We start from the raw sequence: 23,657 nt of genomic DNA on the forward strand, positions 1-23,657 counted from the left end.
CTATAACTGCTTACATTCACTTCATTTGACATTTGGTGGATAGCTGTCTCATATTTCTTATGTTAATATAAGGAGAGAAACCTTTTACCAATGTATCATGTGTATATAAATGATACGGCAATATGAATGCATATGAAAATATTAAGATAAAATAAACATACTTTACGTGTAATAGCTTGGGCTGTATCTTGTTGCTGATTACTAAACACACCTTCCAACTGTAAAATTGTTAATGGGATGAAAACACAGGTAAGCAATTAATAAAACAAAAATATAGGTAAAAATGAGGCAAAGATAAACAAATAATAAACAAAGAAGGGAGATAACCCAATTACCAATGCAAACTTGTCAGTTTAATAATTTAAAATGAAACTAGCTGATCATAGGGATTGTAAAATAAGATGGTGTCTTACATAAGACATTGGAGCCCTCATCAATATGGCAAGAATAAATCATCTATAATATTTAAGTTGGCTATTTGTGGTTAACAATTGTTTTTTATGCTATATAGTTTTAAGTGTTCAGATTAAACTGTTTTGAAAAGTTCCTAGAATCATTTACAGGAAACTTTTCAGTCTACACTATAAAAAACATAAAAGTGACCATGTCATCCTGGCATTCATGTATTATTTATTTGGAGTTTCATATCAAGTCTGAATTAAATCTTTTATACATTGCATGAATTTCTGCCACATCATTTTGCATGTCGAAATTTCCTACGACCTTTTTAATTTTTTACCTTTGTCTTTTTTATCTTAGTTAAATTTTGAACTTTTGGTGCTTCATGGTTTTTTTTTTACCAACAACATATCTGTTCAATCTATTTTCACCTTAGACAATGCAAACCTGCTGAATGTTTTCTATGAGTTGTTCTCCAGAATTACTTTTTATAATTTTGTATGCTTGAGACGCCAGTTGAGTTGAAAATTACACCAATTCAGTTTTATGTTTTAAAAACTATTCATAACAACTAATCTATATTGTGTTATATCACTACATTTGATAAGTCACACAATACATTTTTAACCCATTTATACTTCAAAAATGTTTCTCTTACTAACTTAAATTAACTAAGTTAAAGGTGTAAACATTACTCTGGAAGTATGCTGTAGTGCTAATGGAATTGTACTTTGTAAAGAATAAATTCCTCTTAACCTTTTCCATAATGTGTATATTCTATTCAGAAATCTTATTAACAAAAGTGTAAATTATGCACAGAACAGACAGTGAGTTAATGCCCTTTGCTTTAAGCCTGCTTCCTAATGGCAAATCATCACATTCTGGGATCAATAATGATGTCAACAATGTAACAGAATTAAATTAAGGTACGCAAAACTGCCATGTTCAAATTTCATTCTCCCATGCAGAGTTATCTGTCTTTGCTCTCTCTCAAGAGATGGGAGATTGGTTCAAATTAATGTAACAGTCCTAATTCTTAATCATTTCCTGGTAATATAAATATTGTTATTTACAATAGCGACCATGATATTTTGGGTAATTATATATTATATATATATTAAGGAGTGAGGTCCAGATTGCAGACAGAGGCTCAGTGCAGACACACATATATAAACAACATAAACATACTGGGAAATTGTTATGTGTTTGTGTGTTTGTGTGTGTGTGGTGTTACAATGGTCACCAGACAAATTCCTAACTACCAGAACTCAATTGACCAAACGTAACAATACTCTGTCCTTCATATCACCAAAGTTAAAATTCCTTTTTTTTTCTTCTTTCCAAAATATTTACATTTATCAATCTACAAATTAAAGATATAAAATCCGGTAGATTCATTTATTTTCGTGGGTATCAATAGTCCATTTGCCAATTACCGATTTGATTCTATTATTACACAGGTTTTAAACAAATTACTTCCCTTTGTCAATTGAGACTGGTTCCATACCGGACAAGATTCCCTTTTACCAATGCAAAGCATGATGAATTGAAAGTCATGTATCCGCGGTTTAACTAACTTTTCATGAAAAATAATTTCTGATGTTAAAAGTATTTAGCTAAACAACAAATTAATGTAATTAAAAGATTTTAAAACCTTATAGATTACTCACATTACGCACAGGTAAATTTGCTCTGTCTGATAGCTCTCCATTGTAAATAAAAAAATAATGATTGTCAAAAGGGAGACAACCAAATTAGGGATCTCTAATTACAGGGTCATTTACGGGAATTGGCAAATACCGGTAGCCTATTTTTGTGGATTGACGAAACTTGCATTTTTGTGGATATTTGATTCTGTGGTTTTGCTCGGTATTCAAAAGCCATGTAAAATTTGAAATCTGGTGAATTTGTGGTTTACATGTATCTACGAAACCCACGAAAATTGGTATCCAACGAATAATAATGAATCCAAAGTAACAGTGTGTCAATGGATGACATACAAGCAGCATTCATCAAAAAAAGTTTAAGATTATTTTTTTTAAATATATTTTTCATGATCATGAACGCTTAATTTTGTTTTACTTTTACTTTGGTTAGCCAAAATTAAGTAGATAGGAGTTAAAAAGAATTTTGTTATAGATTTGTCATTTGTCTCTAGCTGTGTTTGGTGACAAGAAAACGTTGATGGTAAAGTTTGGTCAATAAAGTACTACTACTTCTACTACTACTACTATATGACCAAGTATCAACATACACTAAATATTGCTGATTAAACAATAAACTGTATACCAAGATCAGGTGTATGTAGATTCACATAAAGAAAGCTTTTAAAACATTGCAATTTGTCAAACTAACTAGAGGCTCTAAAGAGCCTGTGTCGCTCACCTTGGTCTATGTGCATATTAAACAAATGGACACAGATGGATTCATGACAAAATTGTGTTTTGCTGATAGTGATGTGTTTGTAGATCTTACTTTACTGAACATTCTTGGTACTTAGAATTTTCTCTATCTATAATAAACTTGGACCTTTAGATACAGTGAAAAATATTTTGTAACAATTTACAAAAATTTACCAAATTAGTGAAAATTGTTAAAAATTGAATAAAATGGGAAACAACTCCTTAAGGGGTCAACTGACGATTTTGGTCATGTTGACTTGTTTCTAGATCTTATTTAGCTGAACATTATTGCTGTTTACAAGTTATCTCTATCTATAACAATATTCAAGATAATAACCAAAAACAGCAAAATTTCCTTAAAATTACTAATTCAGGGGCAGCAACCCAACAACAGGTTATCCGATTTATCTGAAAATTTCAAGGCAGATAGATCTTGACCTGTTACAGAATTTTACCCCTTGTCAAATTTGCTCTAAATGCTTTGATTTTTGAGTTATAAGCCCAAAACTGCATTTTACCCCTATGTTCTATTTTTAGCCATGGCGGCCATCTTAGATGGTTGGCCGGGTCACCGGACACATTTTTTAAACAAGATACCCCAATGATGATTTTGGCCAAGTTTGGTGTAATTTTGCCAAGTAGTTCAGAGGAGAAGATGTAAAAGATTACTAAGATTTACGAAAAATGGTTAAAAATTGACTATTAAGGGCAATAACTCCTAAAGGGGTCAACTGACCATTTCGGTCATGTTGACTTATTTGTAAATCTTTTTTTGCTGAACATTATTGCTGTTTACAGTTTATCTCTATCTATAATAATATTCAAGATAATAACCAAAAACAGCAAAATGTCATTAAAATTACTTATTCTGGGGCAGCAACCCAAAACCGGGTTGTCCAATCATCTGAAAATTTCAGGGCAGGTAGATCTTGACCTGATAAACAAATTTACCTCATGTCAGATTTACTCTAAATGCTTTGGTTTTTGAGTTATAAGCCAAAAACTGCATTTTACTCAAGGTTCTATTTTTAGCCATGGCGGCCATCTTGATTGGATGGCTGGGTCACTGGACACATTTTTCAAACTACATACCCCAAAGATGGTTGTGGCCAAGTTTGGATTGATTTGGCCAAGTGGTTTCAGAGGAGAAGATTTTTGTAAAAGATTACTAAGATTTACGAAAAATGGTTAAAAATTGACTATAAAGGGCAATAACTCCTAAAGGGGTCAACTGACCATTTCGGTCATGTTGACTTATTTGTAAATATTACTTTGCTGAACATTATTGCTGTTTACAGTTTATCTCTATCTATAATAATATTCAAGATAATAACCAAAAACAGCAAAATTTCCTTAAAATTACTAATTCAGGGGCAGCAACCCAACAACAGGTTATCCGATTTATCTGAAAATTTTAGGGCAGATAGATCTTGACCTGTTACACAAGTTTACCCTTGTCAGATTTTCTCTAAATGCTTTGGTTTTTGAGTTATAAGCCAAAAACTGCATTTTACCCCTATGTTCTATTTTTAGCCATGGCGGCCATCTTGGATGGTTGGCCGGGTCACCGGACACATTTTTTAAACTAGATACCCCAATGATGATTTTGGCCAAGTTTGGTGTAATTTGGCCCAGTAGTTTCAGAGGAGAAGATTTTTGTAAAAGTTAACGACGCCGGACGACGACGGACGACAGATGCCGGACGCCGGACGCCGGACGCCAAGTGATGGGAAAAGCTCACTTGGCCCTTTGGGCCAGGTGAGCTAAAAAGTAAATCCTTATATACATTTGTAAGTATTCATTAAAAAAACATGTCACAAAACAAGGCAAATGCTACTAAAGACAAAGTACTCTATGCTATCATTACAAAAGATATTAAATCAGTGTAAAATATCTGATTTAGTTCTAATTAAACAAATAAAAAATTGCATTAACCTCTAACATGCTTTAGTCTATAACATGCCTGTTACATTTTTCAATTATTAAAATGTTTTCTACCCTGTTTACCTGTATGGATCCATTGATATCTAGCATGCTAAGGTCAAACACAATTGAGCCTAATATCTAAGCATAATAACAAGCCATTATCTGACAGAAACATAACTAAGCACTTAAACTCAGATCACAAATCAATGGAAAGTAAACGGAATCAAAACTTGCAGCACAGCAATAGATTCATCCCAGATTTAAAAAAAATTAAAATAAAAGAAACCATCCATATGACCTCGATGATACAGATCTAGAATACTGAATGTATCAAAGATGAAAACAACATGTAAATCAACTGATATACATATTACTTAATCAGATACAGTATCCAAAACTCTCATTTTCTACTATTTTACTAAAGATATATGGCAAAATGAAAAAAAAGGCCTCTTATCTTTTCACAATTTTTTTTATAAGAAATAATTTTTGGTGTAGATAATGCTCATATAAGAAACTAGAACTAGAACTAATATTTAATTCTGTATTTTACTTTTTCTGCATGGTAAGAAATAATATACCAACTTAAGCCTTTGTTTTTTATTATATTTTAAGACATGTAAGAAAAGCTTATGATTGATGTATGAATCTTTTCTATTTTATACTTTAGCAAATTGAGCAGTTACCAGTATAATCCCTATTAACATGACAGTTTTTATCTTGTCTAGCTGACTTTTAAACAAATATTTCTTGTTTATATAATATTAAAGACCATCTACCATGGTGGACTCATGCGCATGGTTAGCAGTATAGGATAGCATGCAGGCAATGCGGACACAAAAATGATGCAAATGAGAATGGCGGCAGAAAGGCTTCAGAAGTAGATAAATCATTCATGAAAGCTATCAACGCTAAAAACGTTTCATGTATTTATTAAGCGTTATTTTATCATTATTCTATTTTCGTTGTTAGAACGTTATTTCTCATTTAAATGCAATTTCAATTGAATGTTTTTTAATGGGTATAAATAGATATCTTATTTATCATGTTTATTTATTTAAGTTTCTTAAATGATTTAGTACTTCTTAAGCCTTTCGGGATATAATTTGCCTTTGCATAGGATTTGAACATACATCTAAAATTGCCTGCAATTTGGCACGTGGTCGAGGAACAAATTTACGTTCCTGTGGGGGCAGAGCGAAGAATGATTCCAACTGAAAGAAACAAGATCAAAATATGTATAAAATAAACAAAAAATCTCAGTACAAGCAAATAAATAAAATTATAACGATGAAGAAAAACAATGGCATAGTGTGAACGTGTCTTAATCAAAGTCATGCATGGTATCGGTGGAAGGTTAAAGGTCACTAAATAACCCTGCTGTCGTAACCTATACCTTAAGACTATCAGTAGCATGGACTCTTCTGTTTTCTATGTCTATTTTCAAGATCTGTGGTTGAAGAAAATAAGTGAAATCATCCCTAATTAAATTAATCACCAAAATCTTTGTCATACATTTTCATGACATTTTAAACTTTGATTTTGATTCAATACAATATGTTCTTCTGCTGATAAAGAAGAATCAAATGCAACAACTACATATGTCAATTATTTCCCTTTAAAAAAAAATTCGTAAGGGTTCCACGGAACCTGGTGTCTCACCTACTTTTTCTGTTAATCGCAGACTCAACAAAAATGAGGAAAAACATCAATAAAAATTTCCCTCACAATACTGTCTTTTGATTGAAAGAAGCTTCCAAGTTTGGTAAAAAAATCCAGGATAGTTTATGAATCTAATAAATGTTTTATAAACTTTAACTGCAGACTGTATGTAATGTTAACTGGAAGAAAAACTAAGTCCATTTATAAGTAAAATACAGAAAAAGTGATTTTTTTTTTTACAAAATTTACTTCTGAATAATATCTTATGATCAGAAATAAGCTTTTGTCTAAGTTTGGTAGAAATCCAGGATAGTTTAAGAACATTATAAAATTTTAAAAACTTAAACCACAAAGTCCATTTATAAGTGAAATACGGAAAAGTGGAAATTTATTTTTACAAAATTTTCTTCTTGATACTATCTTATGATCATAAACAAGCTTCTGTCCAAGTTTGGTACAAATCAAGGATAGTTTATGAAAGTTATTAAAATTTTAAAAAACTTTAACCACAGAGTGAATGTAATGTTTCCTCGCAGAAAAAACTAAGTCCATTTATAAGTAAAATACGGAAAAGTGGAAATTTATTTTCACAACATTTTCTTCTTGATACCATCTTATGATCATAAACAAGCTTCTGTCCTAGTTTGGTACATATCAAGGATAGTTTATGAAAGTTATTAAAATTTTAAAAACTTTAACCACAGAGTGAATGTAATGTTTCCACGCAGAAAAACTAAGTCCATTTATAAGTAAAATACGAAAAAAATGGAATTTTATTTTTACAAAATTTACTTCTGGATACTTTCTTATGATCATAAACAAGCTTCTGTCCAAGTTTGGTAGAAATTCAGTATAGTTTAAGAAAGTTATTAAAATTTCAAAAACTTTAACCACAGAGTGAATATTTGTGGACGCCGCCGACGACGACGGAATGTAGGATCGCTTAGTCTCGCTTTTTCGACTAAAGTCGAAGGCTCGACAAAAAAGAAGTTACCTCCCTTAGAATAGTTCAGGCTATGTTTTTTCTATCTAAGTTAATGTGTGTACACATTATTGTAAGGTACCGAACTAATTAGAATGTATTCATTTGAATAGAGTAGTTCTATACAGACATACACAAAATAACAGTGCTTCAACTATCTGAGCATTTTATAGTATGGTACCGATTATCATTGTTGTATTTGTGTTTGGTCCTTTATGTTATAATAGAGTCAACTGCTTATACTGGTCTGGTATTTTGTGTACATGCATTGTGTTTTTTGCACCCATTTCAAGTGATAAACAATACCAATTCTTTTTTTTATCATCTCATGTTTTTTCCACTTTCAGAATTTGGTATGGACAGAGGATCTTTGATTATTTCTGTGTAATTAATTCATATCAAGTTTGGGACCTACCTATTCATTATTTGTTTTGCTCATTGTTGAAGGCAGTATAGTTCCATATGGTTGCTAACATTTTTGACCTTTTGATCTTTTTAGAATTCAACTTGCAGGCTTGACATCTAATTAGACCTGAGATTTTGTTCAATTCAATGGACACAGACTTCTGGAATGATGGATTTCCTAGGGAATTACAAAACCTGGTCAAGTCGTTAAATTGTTAGATTTTAATATAAACTGCAGTTGTTTACAGATTGTGTGTACTGCTCAAGGCGGAGTATTTACACAAATATTTTAGGGACAACAGCTGGCTCCAATTAAGACTTGAATTTCTATATTTATAAACAATAAAATAAAGTTTAAATATATATGACAAGTCAGTTAAAAATGTAACCAATTTAGAGCTAGTTTATACACAAAGACTTTATATCACTTATATAAAATGTCATATCTTACCAACACAGATACATTTTAATTATATATATATTTAGATACTTTAATTTACAGAGTGATCAATTTAATTGTATTGCAACCTATAATCATCTTTTTCTATTGAGTCAACTTTAAAGAAGATCACTTGGAATAACAAAGAACTTATTTACTTAAAAGGCATTGATTTGGTACACACAACCTACAGTTTAAGAGCTTATCTTTCTTATGGGCATTTGTGTATGTGTAAGTTATTTGTTTTTGTGTAGAGTTGCCTCCCTTAGTACAGAAAAACACTATGCCATTGAAAAACCACTCAAAAATATTATACACATAGAAAAAATTTCTACTCGTGTGCATGTGCAATCTAATTTATCCCGTCTATATAATGATACAACTACACACCAACTAAAAGAAACAAATATAAATTGTCTTCAACAAAAATCTACCAGAAAGTTGTTTATATTTTTGTATAATGTCAAATACTACTAGATTTACTCGGTGTGAAAGAAGCGATATATAATGTCATGATATTGAAGACTGACGTGTACCCTGGTTAAAACAGGGTGAAAGCCTGAAGCATATTGTTTACTTATTACATTAATAATGTGATTTTTTTGTTTCATTATCAGGCCACACAAACTTGATTTATCTAATTATACATGTAGATGAACAATATTCATTACATGTAATAATCAATGTTATCTCACTTAAAATAAATTGCAAAGAAGAGTGTATTAAATTTGACAAACATTCTCTAATCTGACAATTTATCAAAATATGGATAAAATTTTTGATTTGAAAAGATACCTCAAATTTATAATAGGAGAGGGAAAAATATCTCACATATTTTTGAAAACTGGATTTTTTTTCACCAACTGAATGCCTATGGAGATAAATCAACAGTGTGTGGTCTATTGAAGCATATAAGACTAGAGATACATATATGCATGTATTATATATTGAACATATTCTGAAACTCAAGGATTATATCGGGAACTATTTACAAAACATTATACATATCATATATTTAATGGTCCAGGATTTACAAGAGTTACACATAACAGATACTTAATGGTCCAGAACTTAATTGTAATACAGTGAAATATGATAATAAACTTGAATAGCAATGCATTTAACCTGATTAAACACGATTCATAAAACAAGTCTCTTTATTCTCCCGGTGAAAACATTGATTATAAACATATCTTTTCTGTGACAAGATTTCCAAATGACGTAACCAACAAAACATGTAAGGGAAACAAACAGTTTGATACCAGAACTTAATCCCGCTATATAAGTCACCCGGCTACATCTCAGCTGATGTCTTTCATTATACTATCTTAATGCTAATCTTATTCACTATAGTGTTGTTGGCTCTACCAAGCTCTGTTGAATGATGATTTATTTGATATTAAAAACTATTATTTCACTCCTATATACAGAATATATGTGAATACAATTGAATTTTAATGTCTTCTGTCTAGTATAGAATGACCTATCACTGTATTGTTGATCAACATGAATAGAAGTAATATATGAGTTCCCTTTATCACATAAAAGTAGGAACTTAAAACTCTGACTTACAAGTAAAATATGTAACCTTGCAGTCACCGATATATTGGGTTTGCAATCGTTTCAAATGTAGAAATTTATTACTGCAGAAAAAGACAATTTAAAAAAAAAGTTTGATAATTTAAAAAAAAAACAAAAAAAAACCTAATTTACCCTCTAGGTGGTACAGTGTATAGTAGAATCAAGATATACTGTTAACCAGAGACTTTCTATACTAATATAGAAAGTCCTTCTATACTAATATAGAAAGTCCCTGTGTTAACACACAAAAGTAATTGTCAAAATTCAAAATACATCTCGGTCATTAGATAATAAAACTTGATTAATGAATAAATCCATACTAAAATTTCATGTTTTCATTTTTCCATGAATACATTTACAAAATGTAGATAATGACAATTAAAATTAGTAGACTAAAGTTTAGAATATTTGAGCAATTTTAATCATCTATATAAAAAAGTTTATGGAATGTAAATTCAATAATTAACTCTAAGAGAAACTACTTATCAGATAAATGTTAACATATTTATTTAATTGAACAGGACACCTGCATTAGAGTTATAATTAAGTTTTAATAGTAAAGCAAGGACTGTAAAACATATTTAAATATCAACTTTTTATTTTATTTCATTCATAAGCTATCAAAGTAGGTTTGTAAGAATTGCCTCCCTTTGAGCACTCTTTGTTCATAATTTGATTGAAAAATTAGAAAAAGTGACATCTGCAAAGCAAAACAAGTTACTGAATGAGTTGCAAGATCAGAAAAAAATCATAGTAGAGACCTTGTAAACTTTATAGATTGTAATATGTAAAATACTTGTGCCAGTAAATACGTACAACTAAAAATTCTTTTTTATCCACGATCTGGTTACCATCTGTATCAAACATGTTGAATGCTATTCGGAAACCAGACTTTGGTTCTGTAAAGAGAAAAACAATGCAAAACTAAAATAAACATAAAAACCATTGATTATAAATTTCTTAAAATGTTTAGTCTAAACATATTTATTTATAGCGGATTAGGAAACAAGTTTTGCAACTTATATTAACCCTTTTTCCACTTTGCGGGTGCGAGTGCTTCGAAATCAACAAGGGTGTCTTTTACATGCAAGAGATATGGCTCTTTCTTAACACGGGTCAGCCATTTATCGTCCTCTTCCGAAGGACTATCATCACTTCCTCAAGACCATACTCGCAAATGGTGTCAAGGGAAAGCCGAAAATTCAGTCCCTGAAATTTTCATCCTGGAACTGGAATCGAAATATTTAATTTACAACAAATAATCTATGTGATATGGAAAAGGCCATGTATTTATCACTTTATCATATACTTCCGAAATGCATGGCAAATTAACAAATAAAATAACTAAAACAGTCATAAACTTTATAAAAAAGTTCAATTATGAATCCAACAAATAAATGGCCAACAATAACATGACAACCTCCATATTTATTAATGTTACTATTTCCTATAGAGGCATTTTGAAACATTGACAATTGTGAACAATCTTATGATAATTATTACTCCAGGTTTGTTGTACTAAAAAAATAATGGCATTTGTAAGCAAGTACTAAACTGTCCTAACAAAAGTTCCCGTAAATTTTGACATCGTCATAAAAAAGATCTGACGTCACAATGGAAAAGTAAACAACCAATACTGGAAATACTGGAAATAACTTGCACGAGAGGCACTTTTTTGGGTTTTGTGCACGAGATGCCCCTGATATGGGTTATCAGCCCGGGTGGGAAATTATGGCTTGTATACTTCCGCTCATTAAACATATGCAAAAGCTATCATGTCAATGCTAAGTATATGATAAATCTATTTAACAACAAATCATTGTGGTCAAAAGACTCACTACATTAAGCAATTTGATCTTTTTTCTTAGGTGCATGCAAAGCATGAAAAATGCTGGATATCGAAATCACATTAATAGCATCTTGCAATATGTGTAAATGATGTATTCATCTTATAAACTATAGCTAGGAGATAACCTGAAAATATCAAAGAATAAATGCACCAATTCCAGTACTTCATCTAGTTGCTTGATTGAAGGTCTTCCTATTTGCCTTGTTGAAGGTCTTCTGATTTGACTGGTTGAAGGTCTTCTGATTTGCCTTGATGAGGGTCCTCCTATTTGCCATGATGAAGGTCTTCTGATTTGCCTTGTTGAGGGTCCTCCTATTTGCCTTGTTGAAAGTCTTCTGATTTGTCTTGTTGAATGTCTTCCTATTTGCCTTGTTGAAGGTCTTCTGATTTGCCTTGTTGAAGGTCTTATGATTTGCCTTGTTGAGGGTCCTCCTATTTGCCTTGTTGAAGGTCTTCTGATTTGCCTTGTTGAAGGTCTTCTGATTTGCCTTGTTGAAGGTCTTCTTATTTGCCTTGTTAAAGGTCTTCAGAATTGCCTTGTTGAAGAGGTCTTATGATTTGCCTCATTGAAGGTCTTCTTATTTGCCTCGTTGAAGGTCTTCTGATTTGCCTTGTTGAAGGTCTTCCTGTTTGTCTTGTTGAAGGTCTTCTGATTTGTCTTGTTGAAGGTCTTCTGATTTGCCTCATTGAAGGTCTTCCAATTTGCCTCATTGAAGGTCTTCCTATTTGCCTTGTTGAAGGTCTTCTGATTTGCCTCGTTGAAGGTCTTATGATTTGCCTCGTTGAAGAGGTCTTCTGATTTGCCTCGTTGAAGGTCTTCTTACTTGCCTCATTGAAGGTTTTCCTATTTGCCTTGTTGAAGGTCTTCTGATTTGCCTAATTGAAGAGGTCTTCTGATTTGCCTCGTTGAAGGTCTTCTTATTTGCCTTGTTGAAGGTCTTCTGATTTGCCTTGTTGAAGGTCTTCTTATTTGCCTTGTTGAAGGTCTTCTGATTTGCCTCGTTGAAGGTCTTCTGATTTGCCTCGTTGAAGGCCTTCCTATTTGCCTCTTGAAGGTCTTCTGATTTGCCTTGTTGAAGGTCTTCTGATTTGCCTCATTGAAGAGGTCTTCTGATTTACCTCATTGAAGAGGTCTTCTGATTTGCCTTGTTGAAGAGGTCTTCTGATTTGCCTCATTGAAGAGGTCTTCTGATTTACCTCGTTGAAGAGGTCTTCTGATTTGCCTCATTGAAGAGGTCTTCTGATTTCCCTTGTTGAGGAGGTCTTCTGATTTGCCTCATTGAAGAGGTCTTCTGATTTCCCTCGTTGAAGAGGTCTTCTGATTTGCCTCATTGAAGACGTCTTCCGATTTGCCTCGTTGAAGAGGTCTTCTGATTTGCCTCGTTGAAGAGGTCTTCTGATTTGCCTCGTTGAAGAGGTCTTCTGATTTGCCCCGTTGAAGGTCTTCTGATTTGCCTTGTTGAAGGTCTTCCGATTTGCCTTGTTGAACAAACCCGTGTTCTTATTTTAACAGAACATGGGATGAACATATGTGACTTCACAATTAAAATCTGAACATCACCAGAAATTTAAATGGTCATTTTGTACAGATAAAAAATGAGGCCGTTCTTTTTATTGTGTTTTACATGTAATTTTAGGGCCTTTTATAGCTTGTTATGTGGTATGGGATTTGACCATTGTTGAGGGTGATGTACTGTGTCATCATGTCTTGTCTCATTGGCAATCATACCACATCATCTTATTTCTATATTGGTGTTGCTCCCTATTGGAAATTAAATAAAATCTCTCTAAAAGTAGGTTTATATGTATCTGTTTATTTTCTGTCATGAAACAGTTGTTTTTTCTAGAGTTTTTTCTTTGTCCAATCAAAATGGCAGCCTTTAAAACAAATCTTATAGGTCTGCAAGTACAAAAGTTCATAATTTTCCCATCTGAATCAAAATATTTCAACATCATCCACTCTATAAAAAATTGCTACACTTGGTATAAATATGATACTGACAAATGTCATACCTACAAAGCAATGTCTAAACAAGCATATTCAGAGCATGGCATAACACAAATTATATCTTAATCATGTAAACAAAGTCATGTTGTATTTCTAATTGTGTAATCATTTTTTTTCTCTAAGAGTTTCAAAACAGTCAAAAAAGATGAAAAACACCTAAATCAAAATGTTGTATGCCTTTCTTATATAAATTCTTTTAGTAAAATGTGGATGTCCTCATGTGGATAACAGGAAACTGGCAAGCATTTATCTTATGTTAAATATATAGTAGCAAAATTAATATCAGTAAAATAAACTTGTCGGAAATGGAAGAGAATCATGTCAAAACCATTAATACTTTTTATGGCCCAACTTTTAGTTGTACTTTTACATAATGAATTTAAAAAATTCAATTCTTAAATTATGTATGTCATTTTACTCTCTTATTAACAAATTCTTAAAACATAAAAAATATTGTAGAACATTTTAAACTTTGATCATACATGACCTCAATATTTTCTTTCATATTTAGGTCATATTGAGTGCAGTTTTAGGCTGATTAGGTTTAAATCAACCATATAATTTGGTCCATGCATCATTACACTGTCTAAGGGATTCTAAAGTTGACCAATGTGTGATGGGAATTATAGACTGAACCAAAAAATGATGAGACTGAAGAAATTCTCTAGTACAATTATGATAAAAGTTTCAATTCTTTTAATTTTAGAAAATATTTCAAGTAACTGAGAAGATTATTTTTCAAACCTCTCACTACATGTACTAGAGACTTACACTTATAACAAATCTATACAATATGTCAACCAATCAAAAAGCCAAATTAAATAATAAGTTGATTGATTTGATTTGTTGTATTTTAACACCACTTTCAAGCACCACGTTTGGACTTTTGGTGGAGGAAGCCTGAGTGCTCAGATATAACCACAGACCTTCAATAGCAAAACTGACAATCCTAGTCAGTTAAAATTAGAGTCAAGTGCACTCCCATGAGCAGGGTACAAACTCACAGCTTCAGTGTTGACTGGCTAGTGATAACAGTAGTAACTTCTTGGACTAATCGGCCACCAAGACGTTATCTTTAAAAAGTTATGCTATACAGTGAATGCCTTTTCAATATATATCTTTGACAACAAGCTGTACCCTTCCATGTTATAACATGACTAAAACCCATCAGTCTGGTATTATCTAAGTCAAATCAGTATATTAACATTCCGCCATCAGAGAATGTGTTATGAGTATGATTTATATTGTTCAAATGCCATTTACTCCTGATGATAAATTTGTATTCCAATGTAACTATTGTTAAACTTGACCTCACAGGTCCCCCTTTTAACATCAGCCATTTTATTAAAGGAGGTGCAGTTCAACATTAGGAAAAATTAAATACTTTAGTTACAGAATTAGCATTAATTTTCTCATTTATTTATAGGTAATGCAGTTTATCAAGGTTAAAATTACAAATATGCACTTAATTCATTTACCAAAAAATAAGCCAACAGTATATAGAAACCATTGTGTAAGAAGTTTTATTTCTCTACTTTGTCTCTGTATTTCCTTAGTACAAGATATCCTTTGTAATACACCACATCTTCAATGTATAAAAAGTACAATGTAAGTTAACCTTCTAAATTCCCCAAGCAGATCTTCTATTGTAATGAAAAACCTGATTTATTCTCTGAATTTTGTTCCTGTTGTGTAATACAAATATTGTAATTTTATTTCTTTATAAAATCCAATAACATTTTGATCCTTTCCTTGATCTCTACCTTATATTCCTTAGTGTTACGAATAATTGGTAGGATTTCATAATCATCACTATATATATATAAACTTTATACATTGATGACGGTAAATTTTCATTTCAATTATAGACTTTACGCAAGTAATTTCCATTTTAATCAATACAATCTTGTAATATTTTGAATCAACAGCTAAGAAGAAAGCATGTAAGTATACTGAGTTTTTTTGTTTTGTTTTTTAAGACATATGTTTACACCATGTTTGAGTTACTTTTTAGATACAAGAGGCCCCAGTGAATGATCCATGGTCTTAAGAAGTTTATTTACATGTATAGTGAACACCAGTCAGTGTTTCAAGTCGAAAGGGTATTGTGCTATTGTCTGAGACCCCCTTAAAGATAATTATTTTTACAATAGAGGTTAATATTGAGCAGTGGAGTGACATTGAAATCATTACAGGTTTGAAACTTAAGACTGAAGAATCCTGAGAAGGATCTTCGTGATGCATAGGCAGATCCAGGGGGGCATGGGGTTGATTATAAAGGAAATCACTGAAGCATGACTGGAGCCCCCCTCCCCCTATTGTAATAAATTAAGGGATGACTGAAAAACTTCATTTCATTTGGACTTATTTTGAGTATAAATCTCTAATAATGAACTAACTGAAATATGAGAAGTGAAACAAATTACAATAATTCTTGATCAGCTATTATACCTTAACATGCTTAACCTTAAGCTGCTCCGATGATTAAATAAAGGGTATATAAGTATAATGGTAAGTCAGGTATGTAATTTGATTCAGGTAAATTCTGATTTTTAACTAGATAACACATAAGTGTACTGACAATACATATGATAGATAGAACCAATTCACTGTATATTATCATTTCTATTCACTAAACTTATAGACCAGAGTATACCCAAACCACAAAACATAATCATCAATCTCTTTTCACCAATGCAATATTACTCGACACATTCTACTGTTTCCACTTTCTATCCACTCTCCCACCCTGAAGTACTAAGCAATATACTTATAATTGAAAACCACTGGCTGTGTGTGTAGATTGAATCTAAATGAGGGTAAAACCCATCTATCTAAACTTATAATTCATTTCTATGTAGGCTTTGTAGTCATAATCTGTAGGTAGAAGTTTAAAAGTAAGAAACATTCCAAGGGTACCTAAGAGAAGAGACATTGCTGGAGTTATGCCAACCTTCAATGTTGACAAAATGGAAATATTGAAAAAAAAATGACAATAAAACACATAACAATAGGGATGTCAACCCAGTTTTTTATTAATCCCCCCTTTTTTTAACATGCAATGTTGCAAGTTTATCTGCTAATTGATTGCAGCTTGTTCAATTTTATATCCTTTGAGAGATTCACCATCATCCTTACTCTGAATGTGATAACAAATTAATTAAATGCTCACTCGTTGATTATCATTCAGCCGCCAATATTAGACATATTCTCCAAATATTGTTGATGAATTTTTGATCATACAGTAACATTCTGTGGTATTAGTACATATATATAAATGTATCTCTTTTTCATCAAGCATTTATTCACAAAAGGGCTGTATCTAAAAAAAATATTGACTAAATATAAATCAATTGCTTTTAAAAAGCAATTGTACATGGTCTTTCCCCCTTTGAAATTGATTTTATGGGGGGGGGGGGGGGTGTTGTTCATTTGTTTGTTCGTTTGTTTGTTTCGGTATGGGGTCTATATTATTGTGTTACCGGAGAAGTTTCATGTTTAGTTTGGAAAGTTTTTATTTTATTTTAGGTACAGCGCGCGCGCCAGATTGACGAGACATCACGTGACACGGTTTATAATAACGAAAACTTAGTCTTTTTATTTCTTTTTAAGTCGGGACGTTGAACAGACAACATGTATAGAGATGGAATGTACACAATGTAATTTCTATTGTCATTGTAGGAAATTGACATCTTGATTTAATTGATCCGGTGTAACTTTAAAACACATTTATTGATTATTTTCTGATATTGTACATTTTTCAGCACCTGTTTGTAACTCAGATTAGTATTTCAATCTCGGAGCTGACATTTTATTGTAGGTTTTTACTCAGATTTACGGACCTAGCAAGCGATTTTTATGGCATTGCCATTTCTTTTCTCTAGGAAAAGCTTTAAAAGATATCTGCATCAAGTTTTTTTATAAACTTTTAGTACATGTATGCCCTGCTGACTGCAAATTTTGAGGTCGATTGTACTCGTGGTTTCAGAGTACATGTGGATTTTTTTTCAGAAGTGACGCAAGAACAATATTAAATTTCAATTTTTCATGAAACATGATTGCTTGATCATGATCATGATTGATTGATTGATTTGGTTGATTGATTGATTGATTGATTGATTGATTGATTGATTGATTGATTGATTGATTAGTTGGTTGGTTGGTTGGTTGGTTGGTTAGTTAAACACGTTGGATAGGGTCAATTGAAACAGCGAAAAAGAAACAAAGAAGATCTTGAACCCTATAATAAACACATGAGACGGAAACATGATTGATTGATTGATCATGATCATTATTGGTTGATTGATCATGATCATGATTGGTTGATTGATCATGATTGATTGATTGATTGATTGATTGATTGGTTGGTTGGTTGGTTGGTTGGTTGGCAAACACATAAAACTCTTCAAGTAGTGCCCCAAATCACATATGTACATGACCTTGACCTTTGACATTGTGACCTTTGGCAAGATCATTGCTTCACAATGTCATTGCAAAAGACCCTATGGGTCAAGGACATTTGGTTAAAAGTTTTGCCTAAAAATGGCTTTATATAAACCATTAATGGGGATTATGTCCCTTACACAATGGTAAAATCAATACAGTCATAATGTAACAAAGTTGCCCCTTGGAGTACCAAGCATTTTTCACTATCTAAATTTTCTGTATCTATAACAATTCTAAAGTTATAGGGAAATCAAAGACAAATAAAAATCTAAAATACGACTTTGACCTTTGACCTTGACCTAAATTTCATTTTTTTGGACCAAGGATCTCAAATCAAAAGACCCTTGGTCCCTATCACTTATGGTTTTCCAGTTTAAAATACATTTCCAAATTTCAAATACAAAAGGGGGAATAACTCTCATATGGAATCTCTATACGGCTTTGGTCCAAATGAATATCCTAATCCTGAAGAAGTAACGAGCAATTTGGTAAAATAAATTTGTCGTACTTTTTTACGGTTACGAAGGAGTAGTGGCCACAAGAAAAACAGTGTTTGGGGAGATAACTCTTACAACGTAAAGTATTTTGTTACGCAGTTGTAAAATTTTAAAGCGTATAAACTATACATCATCATATTCCAAATTTCTAAGCGACATTTTTTGAAACATCAATATTACGCAAGAAAAAAATTTAGGCAGAAGAAAAAAAAAAAAAAATAATAATAATAATCAGAACAAAAACAATAGGTCTTTCATCCGAAAGGTGAAAGACCTAATTATCATAAAATTATTTGGGTGTATTATAGTACGTTGCTGCACACCAAAGAATATCTTGAAACAGTTATCTTAGTTCTAATCTTAGTCAGATTCAAAATAAAAACAACATTTGCATTTACAATATTTTATGACAAACTATGAGATCTGCAAAGAAAGTGGTGAACTTTTAGCAATACAACAATCATGTCTATATTTTAAGGTACCCTTCTCAAGTCACACTATTATATTGGCATGATCTATTTTACTTCCAATCGTCACATTTCGTCTGCATTTCAAATATGCAAGTTATGAATTGAATTCCACCAAGATCAATATATAGTTATAAATGAAATTTTAAAGATCAATTTAAATCCATTCTTTCAGCAATTCATTAAATATTTGAATAACTAATAAAAAATTTAAAATACTCTTGTAAATAGCTCTTATCATGAATTAAAACAGCAATTTTTTTTCTGCAATTACCAACAGTTTAAATAGTACATTTGAACCTCTAATTTGTCAACTTAACTTAATTCTGTATGTATTATGGCCTGTCCCAAATAAGGAGCCTGTTTTAAAATCAGTGGTTGTCGTTTTTTGATCTGTTACAAAAATATATTTGTTCCTTTGTTATTTTTTTTTGTACATAAATAAGCCTGTTAGTTTTCTTGTTTGAGTTGTTTTACATTTGGCATTTCGGGGCCTTTTAAAGCTAACTTTGCAGTATGGGCTTTGATCATTCTTGAAGGCTGTACGGTTATCTATAGTTGTTAATTTTAGTATCATTTGTTCTCTTGTGGAGAGTTGTCTTGTTGGCAATCATACCACATCTTTTTTTTTATATTTAATCCTTTCAGTTAAGTTCCCCCCCCTTCCAATGGAAGCTCATTGTTTTATTTTATTTGAACCTTTAGATGTATGCATAATACTGTCTTTATGAAAATCTATAAGGCAGACCATCTTATCACCATATCTAATGGCTTAATATGAGAATTTCTTAATGTCGTTGTGTCTTTTCACTGTTTGGTTGCTGACAGTCTTAATGTCCCACATCACTGTTTAACCCATGTCAAAAAATCATCACTATTGTTTAAATGTCTTTAGTTCCTTTTTGTATGCACTAAAACTCATTGCAGATATTGCACTGAAATACTAAGATAAAAGTCGCTGTATAAAAACACAGCATATATGTATTGAGTTTGAATTAAGAAAGGAAGAAAGCACCACAATGATCTGTAACAGGGAAGGTACTAATCAGCATGCTGCATGTTACAACTTTATCAAAAATTATTAGCGGCCTTATTATAAATATGTTTGTATGGGAATCAATGCTCAAATACAAAGTCATGGTAAATTAAAAGCAGAAAGTACTATCCCAGGCTACTGTACGGAGAAAACAGAGAAGAAACATGTTTAAAGTTTTTGTGTAAACACATATTTTTTTTGCACAGCATGTGTTGTGATGTTTAAGATATAGTATCTGTAAATTGTCACTGAATTAATCGTCTTGGTTGGTTCCAGGCTAGAGCTCAATCGTTTTAATGTAGTGAACTGTAAAAGTCAATGTTTAATGCTGTGCTTCTGACAAAAACATCTACATGGATGCTGATAGAAGCCAAGTCAGACAGTTCTATGATAAGGTTGTGATAAATTTCTAATTTAAGATTTTGATAGAAATTCCAGTTTTTCAAGGCTCATTACAGAGATGTTAAGTTATGATATTTCTTTAATAACCTTGAATCAAATCATTTTAGTTTGTGGTTTTTCTGCTTCAATATTAAACTCTTTCTAAAGTCACCACAGAATTTCAAGCAACAATGCAAACCAGGTATTTTTATGAATGGGAAAGAATTTTCTAGTGTGAATATAATGACTGAATTTTGTAGATCCACTTTAAATTGACATATACATTATTTGTGCACCATAAAACCATACTTATCTAGACAAAACAGTTAGTACACAAGAGTAACAAGTGCATCACCAGATACTCAAAATTCTTTAATTCTCAGCTATTTTCTTTCTTAGCATGACACCAAACCTGTTCTTATCCATAAATATAAAATGAATACCTTTCTGAAATTTTCAATGTTTTTTTCCTTTAGACAAACACAACACAATATTGACTTGATGGTCATACCAGCAATTAATAAATCACTTGACAAACAGAATGATATATCTTCAAAAAGATTCTATAAACAAAAAAGTTTTATTTGTTGTCAATTGTTATTCAATTTTATTTATTTCAATTTTTTCTTTTCTTTTTATCTTTTATCACTAGTCCCAAATGGTTTCAACACCTTAGAAAAGGCACTCATCATACCATCCGCCAACCTTTCCAAAAATAAAATATGTGTTTTCAATGTAACCTGCTGGTAAAATAGGGTCTGTGCATAAATATTTTCATTTGATAAGCAAAACAGGATATAGACTATAGTCTTATCCAGTTCTGGAAAACTGAGATCCAGTTTTATATTAACATATTAACAGTTAAACTGACCCTCCCTCAAACTTGATTAATAAGCATTGAGTATAAGTTTCATAGCATTTTGTTGAGGCAAACTAAAGTTCAAGAGGGGAAACGAAAAATTCAGCATTTTTTTCATTTGTAAAGGGGCATAACTCTCAAACAGTTAAAATGATGTACCAAAAATTCAAACTAGATCTCTTTGTTGTGGTAAAAAGCAATGTGTTTAAGTTTCATAGCATATGGTAGAGGCAAACTAGAGTTAGCGAGAGAACAAAAACGAAAAATTCCACAGTTTTTTGTTTGTAAAGGGGCATAACTATGGAATGGTTAAGGTGATGCCACCAGAATTTAAACTTGGCCTGGTTTTGTAGTAATAAGCATCGTGTACAAGTTTCATAATAGTTGGTTGAGGCAAACTGAAGTTAGAGAACAAAAACCAACTTTGAGAGGTACAGATGTTCAGACTTACAGACAAGGGTAAAACTTAATGCCCCCTCTGCTACAGAGAGGGCATAAAAAGAATTAGGGTCAGCTTTCAAATATTATTATTATTAAAGGGTCAGTCAAGGCACTGTGGTAAACACATATAATATGTTGTTTTTTTCCACCTTGTTCAATATGGTAACAAATATTGTGTAGGTATAGATTTCAATGTTGAGAGTTAATCTATCAAGAGAAATATTCTCTTTAGACAACAGGTATAACTACTTACTATATCCCCATTATACACAACATTATATCAGGTATACAATAACAATCCCCATTATACACAACATTATATCAGGTATACAATAACAAAACATGAAAATAGCCAACTTTTTAAACTTAAAGCATTAAATTTCACAATTTTATTTTTCTGACGACTTCAAAGTGAAATTATAAGGAAAGAAAATGTTAATGTTATGTTTAAATTACATTCTTTTGTCGTACACGGAGTTCGATCAGACCCTACACGAAAAAACAATCTCAAAATCATGACTAAAAAGTAAGGAATTCTACAGCCATCTCATAATAGTATAATCTTAGACTTATTGACTCCTGAAATAGTAAATACAAAAAAATAAGCACCAGTATATATTCATAATACTTTGGAGATGCCAGAAAAGAAAACATGGTTAAAATCTGCGGCTGTAAATTATAATCTGTTGCTACAAGATAATGCCTTTGATGAATCTAGGTTATACTCAAGTATTTTTAATTTATTGCACAAATTTCATCATTCCATCTTTATTATGATGTTGCTTTTTAAAATCATCCATTATACTATAGTTTAACATATTACATCTAAGTCTGCAACAACTGCTTACCAAATATTTGCTCCTTCCCTCATTTTTAACTGTGAAAAGATGATAATAAAATGCCGAGTAATTTTTGATTGATTCATTGTTGGTGCTTATTGCCACTTAAGCACTCTTGGTATTATTATGGTGTTATCATGGTGGCCACACTTGAGCACTCTTGGTGTTATTATGGTGTTATCATGGTGGCCACACTTGAGCACTCTTGGTGTTATTATGGTGTTATCATGGTAGCCTGAGTTTTTATTGGTGGAGGAAGTAGACAAGCTGGGGGACCAGTGCAATAAGATAGATGCCAGTCTTAGTCGGTTAAGATCGGAGTTGAACACATCTGTAAATTAAGAAGATTGGGGTTTTTAACACTTACTTATTACTTTTAAACATTTACTATATTTTTGAAGCCGATTTTAGTCAAAACAATAAACTGGTAATTTTGCTTAATCATCAACTTTGATATTGCATGTAAGGCCAGACTTTTTTTATTATCTGTTTAACGAGATCCGCCGACTCCACCTTTCCCGATTTTAGAATAAAAATAAAAGTAGTGCTTCTTACTTTTATTATTATTTTTCCCGCCGACTGTTACGAAATCCTCAGAAAAAAATAAAATGTGTTGTTCACGATACTCGCTTTCAGTCAATTTCGTTATCGGTAATATTTAATTTTTACCAAGTCAATGAAACAGCAATTTTCATTTAAAAGTAAAGAAATTCAAGGCATAAACGATATATTTTCTTCTAAAAGATTTTTAAGCTGGTGGCATGCTTTTCAAATTTCATACTTGTTACACGAGAGCGTTGAGCGTACATCAAATCATTCTAACTTTCGGCAAAATCAGTTATTACTTCATCAGCACTTGATGAAATTAGCCTAAAGTAAACTTGTCATCCATGTATTGCATTAGAAACGTCACATTCCTTTCCAAATAGCGTATCAAACATCGTTTATTTTTGTAAATTTTTCTTCGTCCGACTTCTTCTTGTCTCCGTATGAGCCTCCTTTAAATAGGAGCACCACCATAGTTATGGCGTATAAAGG

General features: G+C 31.7%; 1 protein-coding gene across 9 annotated transcripts in view; it reads right to left on the reverse strand.

Moving 5' to 3' along the window:
* LOC143084952 (calcium uptake protein 3, mitochondrial-like) overlaps nucleotides 1-23,657 on the reverse strand; it is an 82,786-nt gene that overhangs the window by 12,000 nt on the left and 47,129 nt on the right. For 2 of the 9 annotated variants that reach the window (XM_076261042.1, XM_076261040.1), the window contains exons 5-7: nucleotides 10,613-10,695; nucleotides 5,861-5,941; nucleotides 162-218 (exon numbers count right to left, since the gene is read on the reverse strand). In XM_076261042.1, the coding sequence (XP_076117157.1) occupies nucleotides 162-218; nucleotides 5,861-5,941; nucleotides 10,613-10,695 (221 nt within the window). Of the gene's footprint in view, nucleotides 1-161; nucleotides 219-5,860; nucleotides 5,942-6,123; nucleotides 6,178-10,612; nucleotides 10,696-23,657 lie in introns of all 9 variants that reach the window. The other 7 variants (XM_076261043.1, XM_076261041.1, XM_076261045.1 and 4 more) reach the window with 5 other exon arrangements.

This window comes from Mytilus galloprovincialis, chromosome 8 (genome assembly GCF_965363235.1).
Source record: "Mytilus galloprovincialis chromosome 8, xbMytGall1.hap1.1, whole genome shotgun sequence".
NCBI lineage: Eukaryota > Metazoa > Mollusca > Bivalvia > Mytilida > Mytilidae > Mytilus > Mytilus galloprovincialis.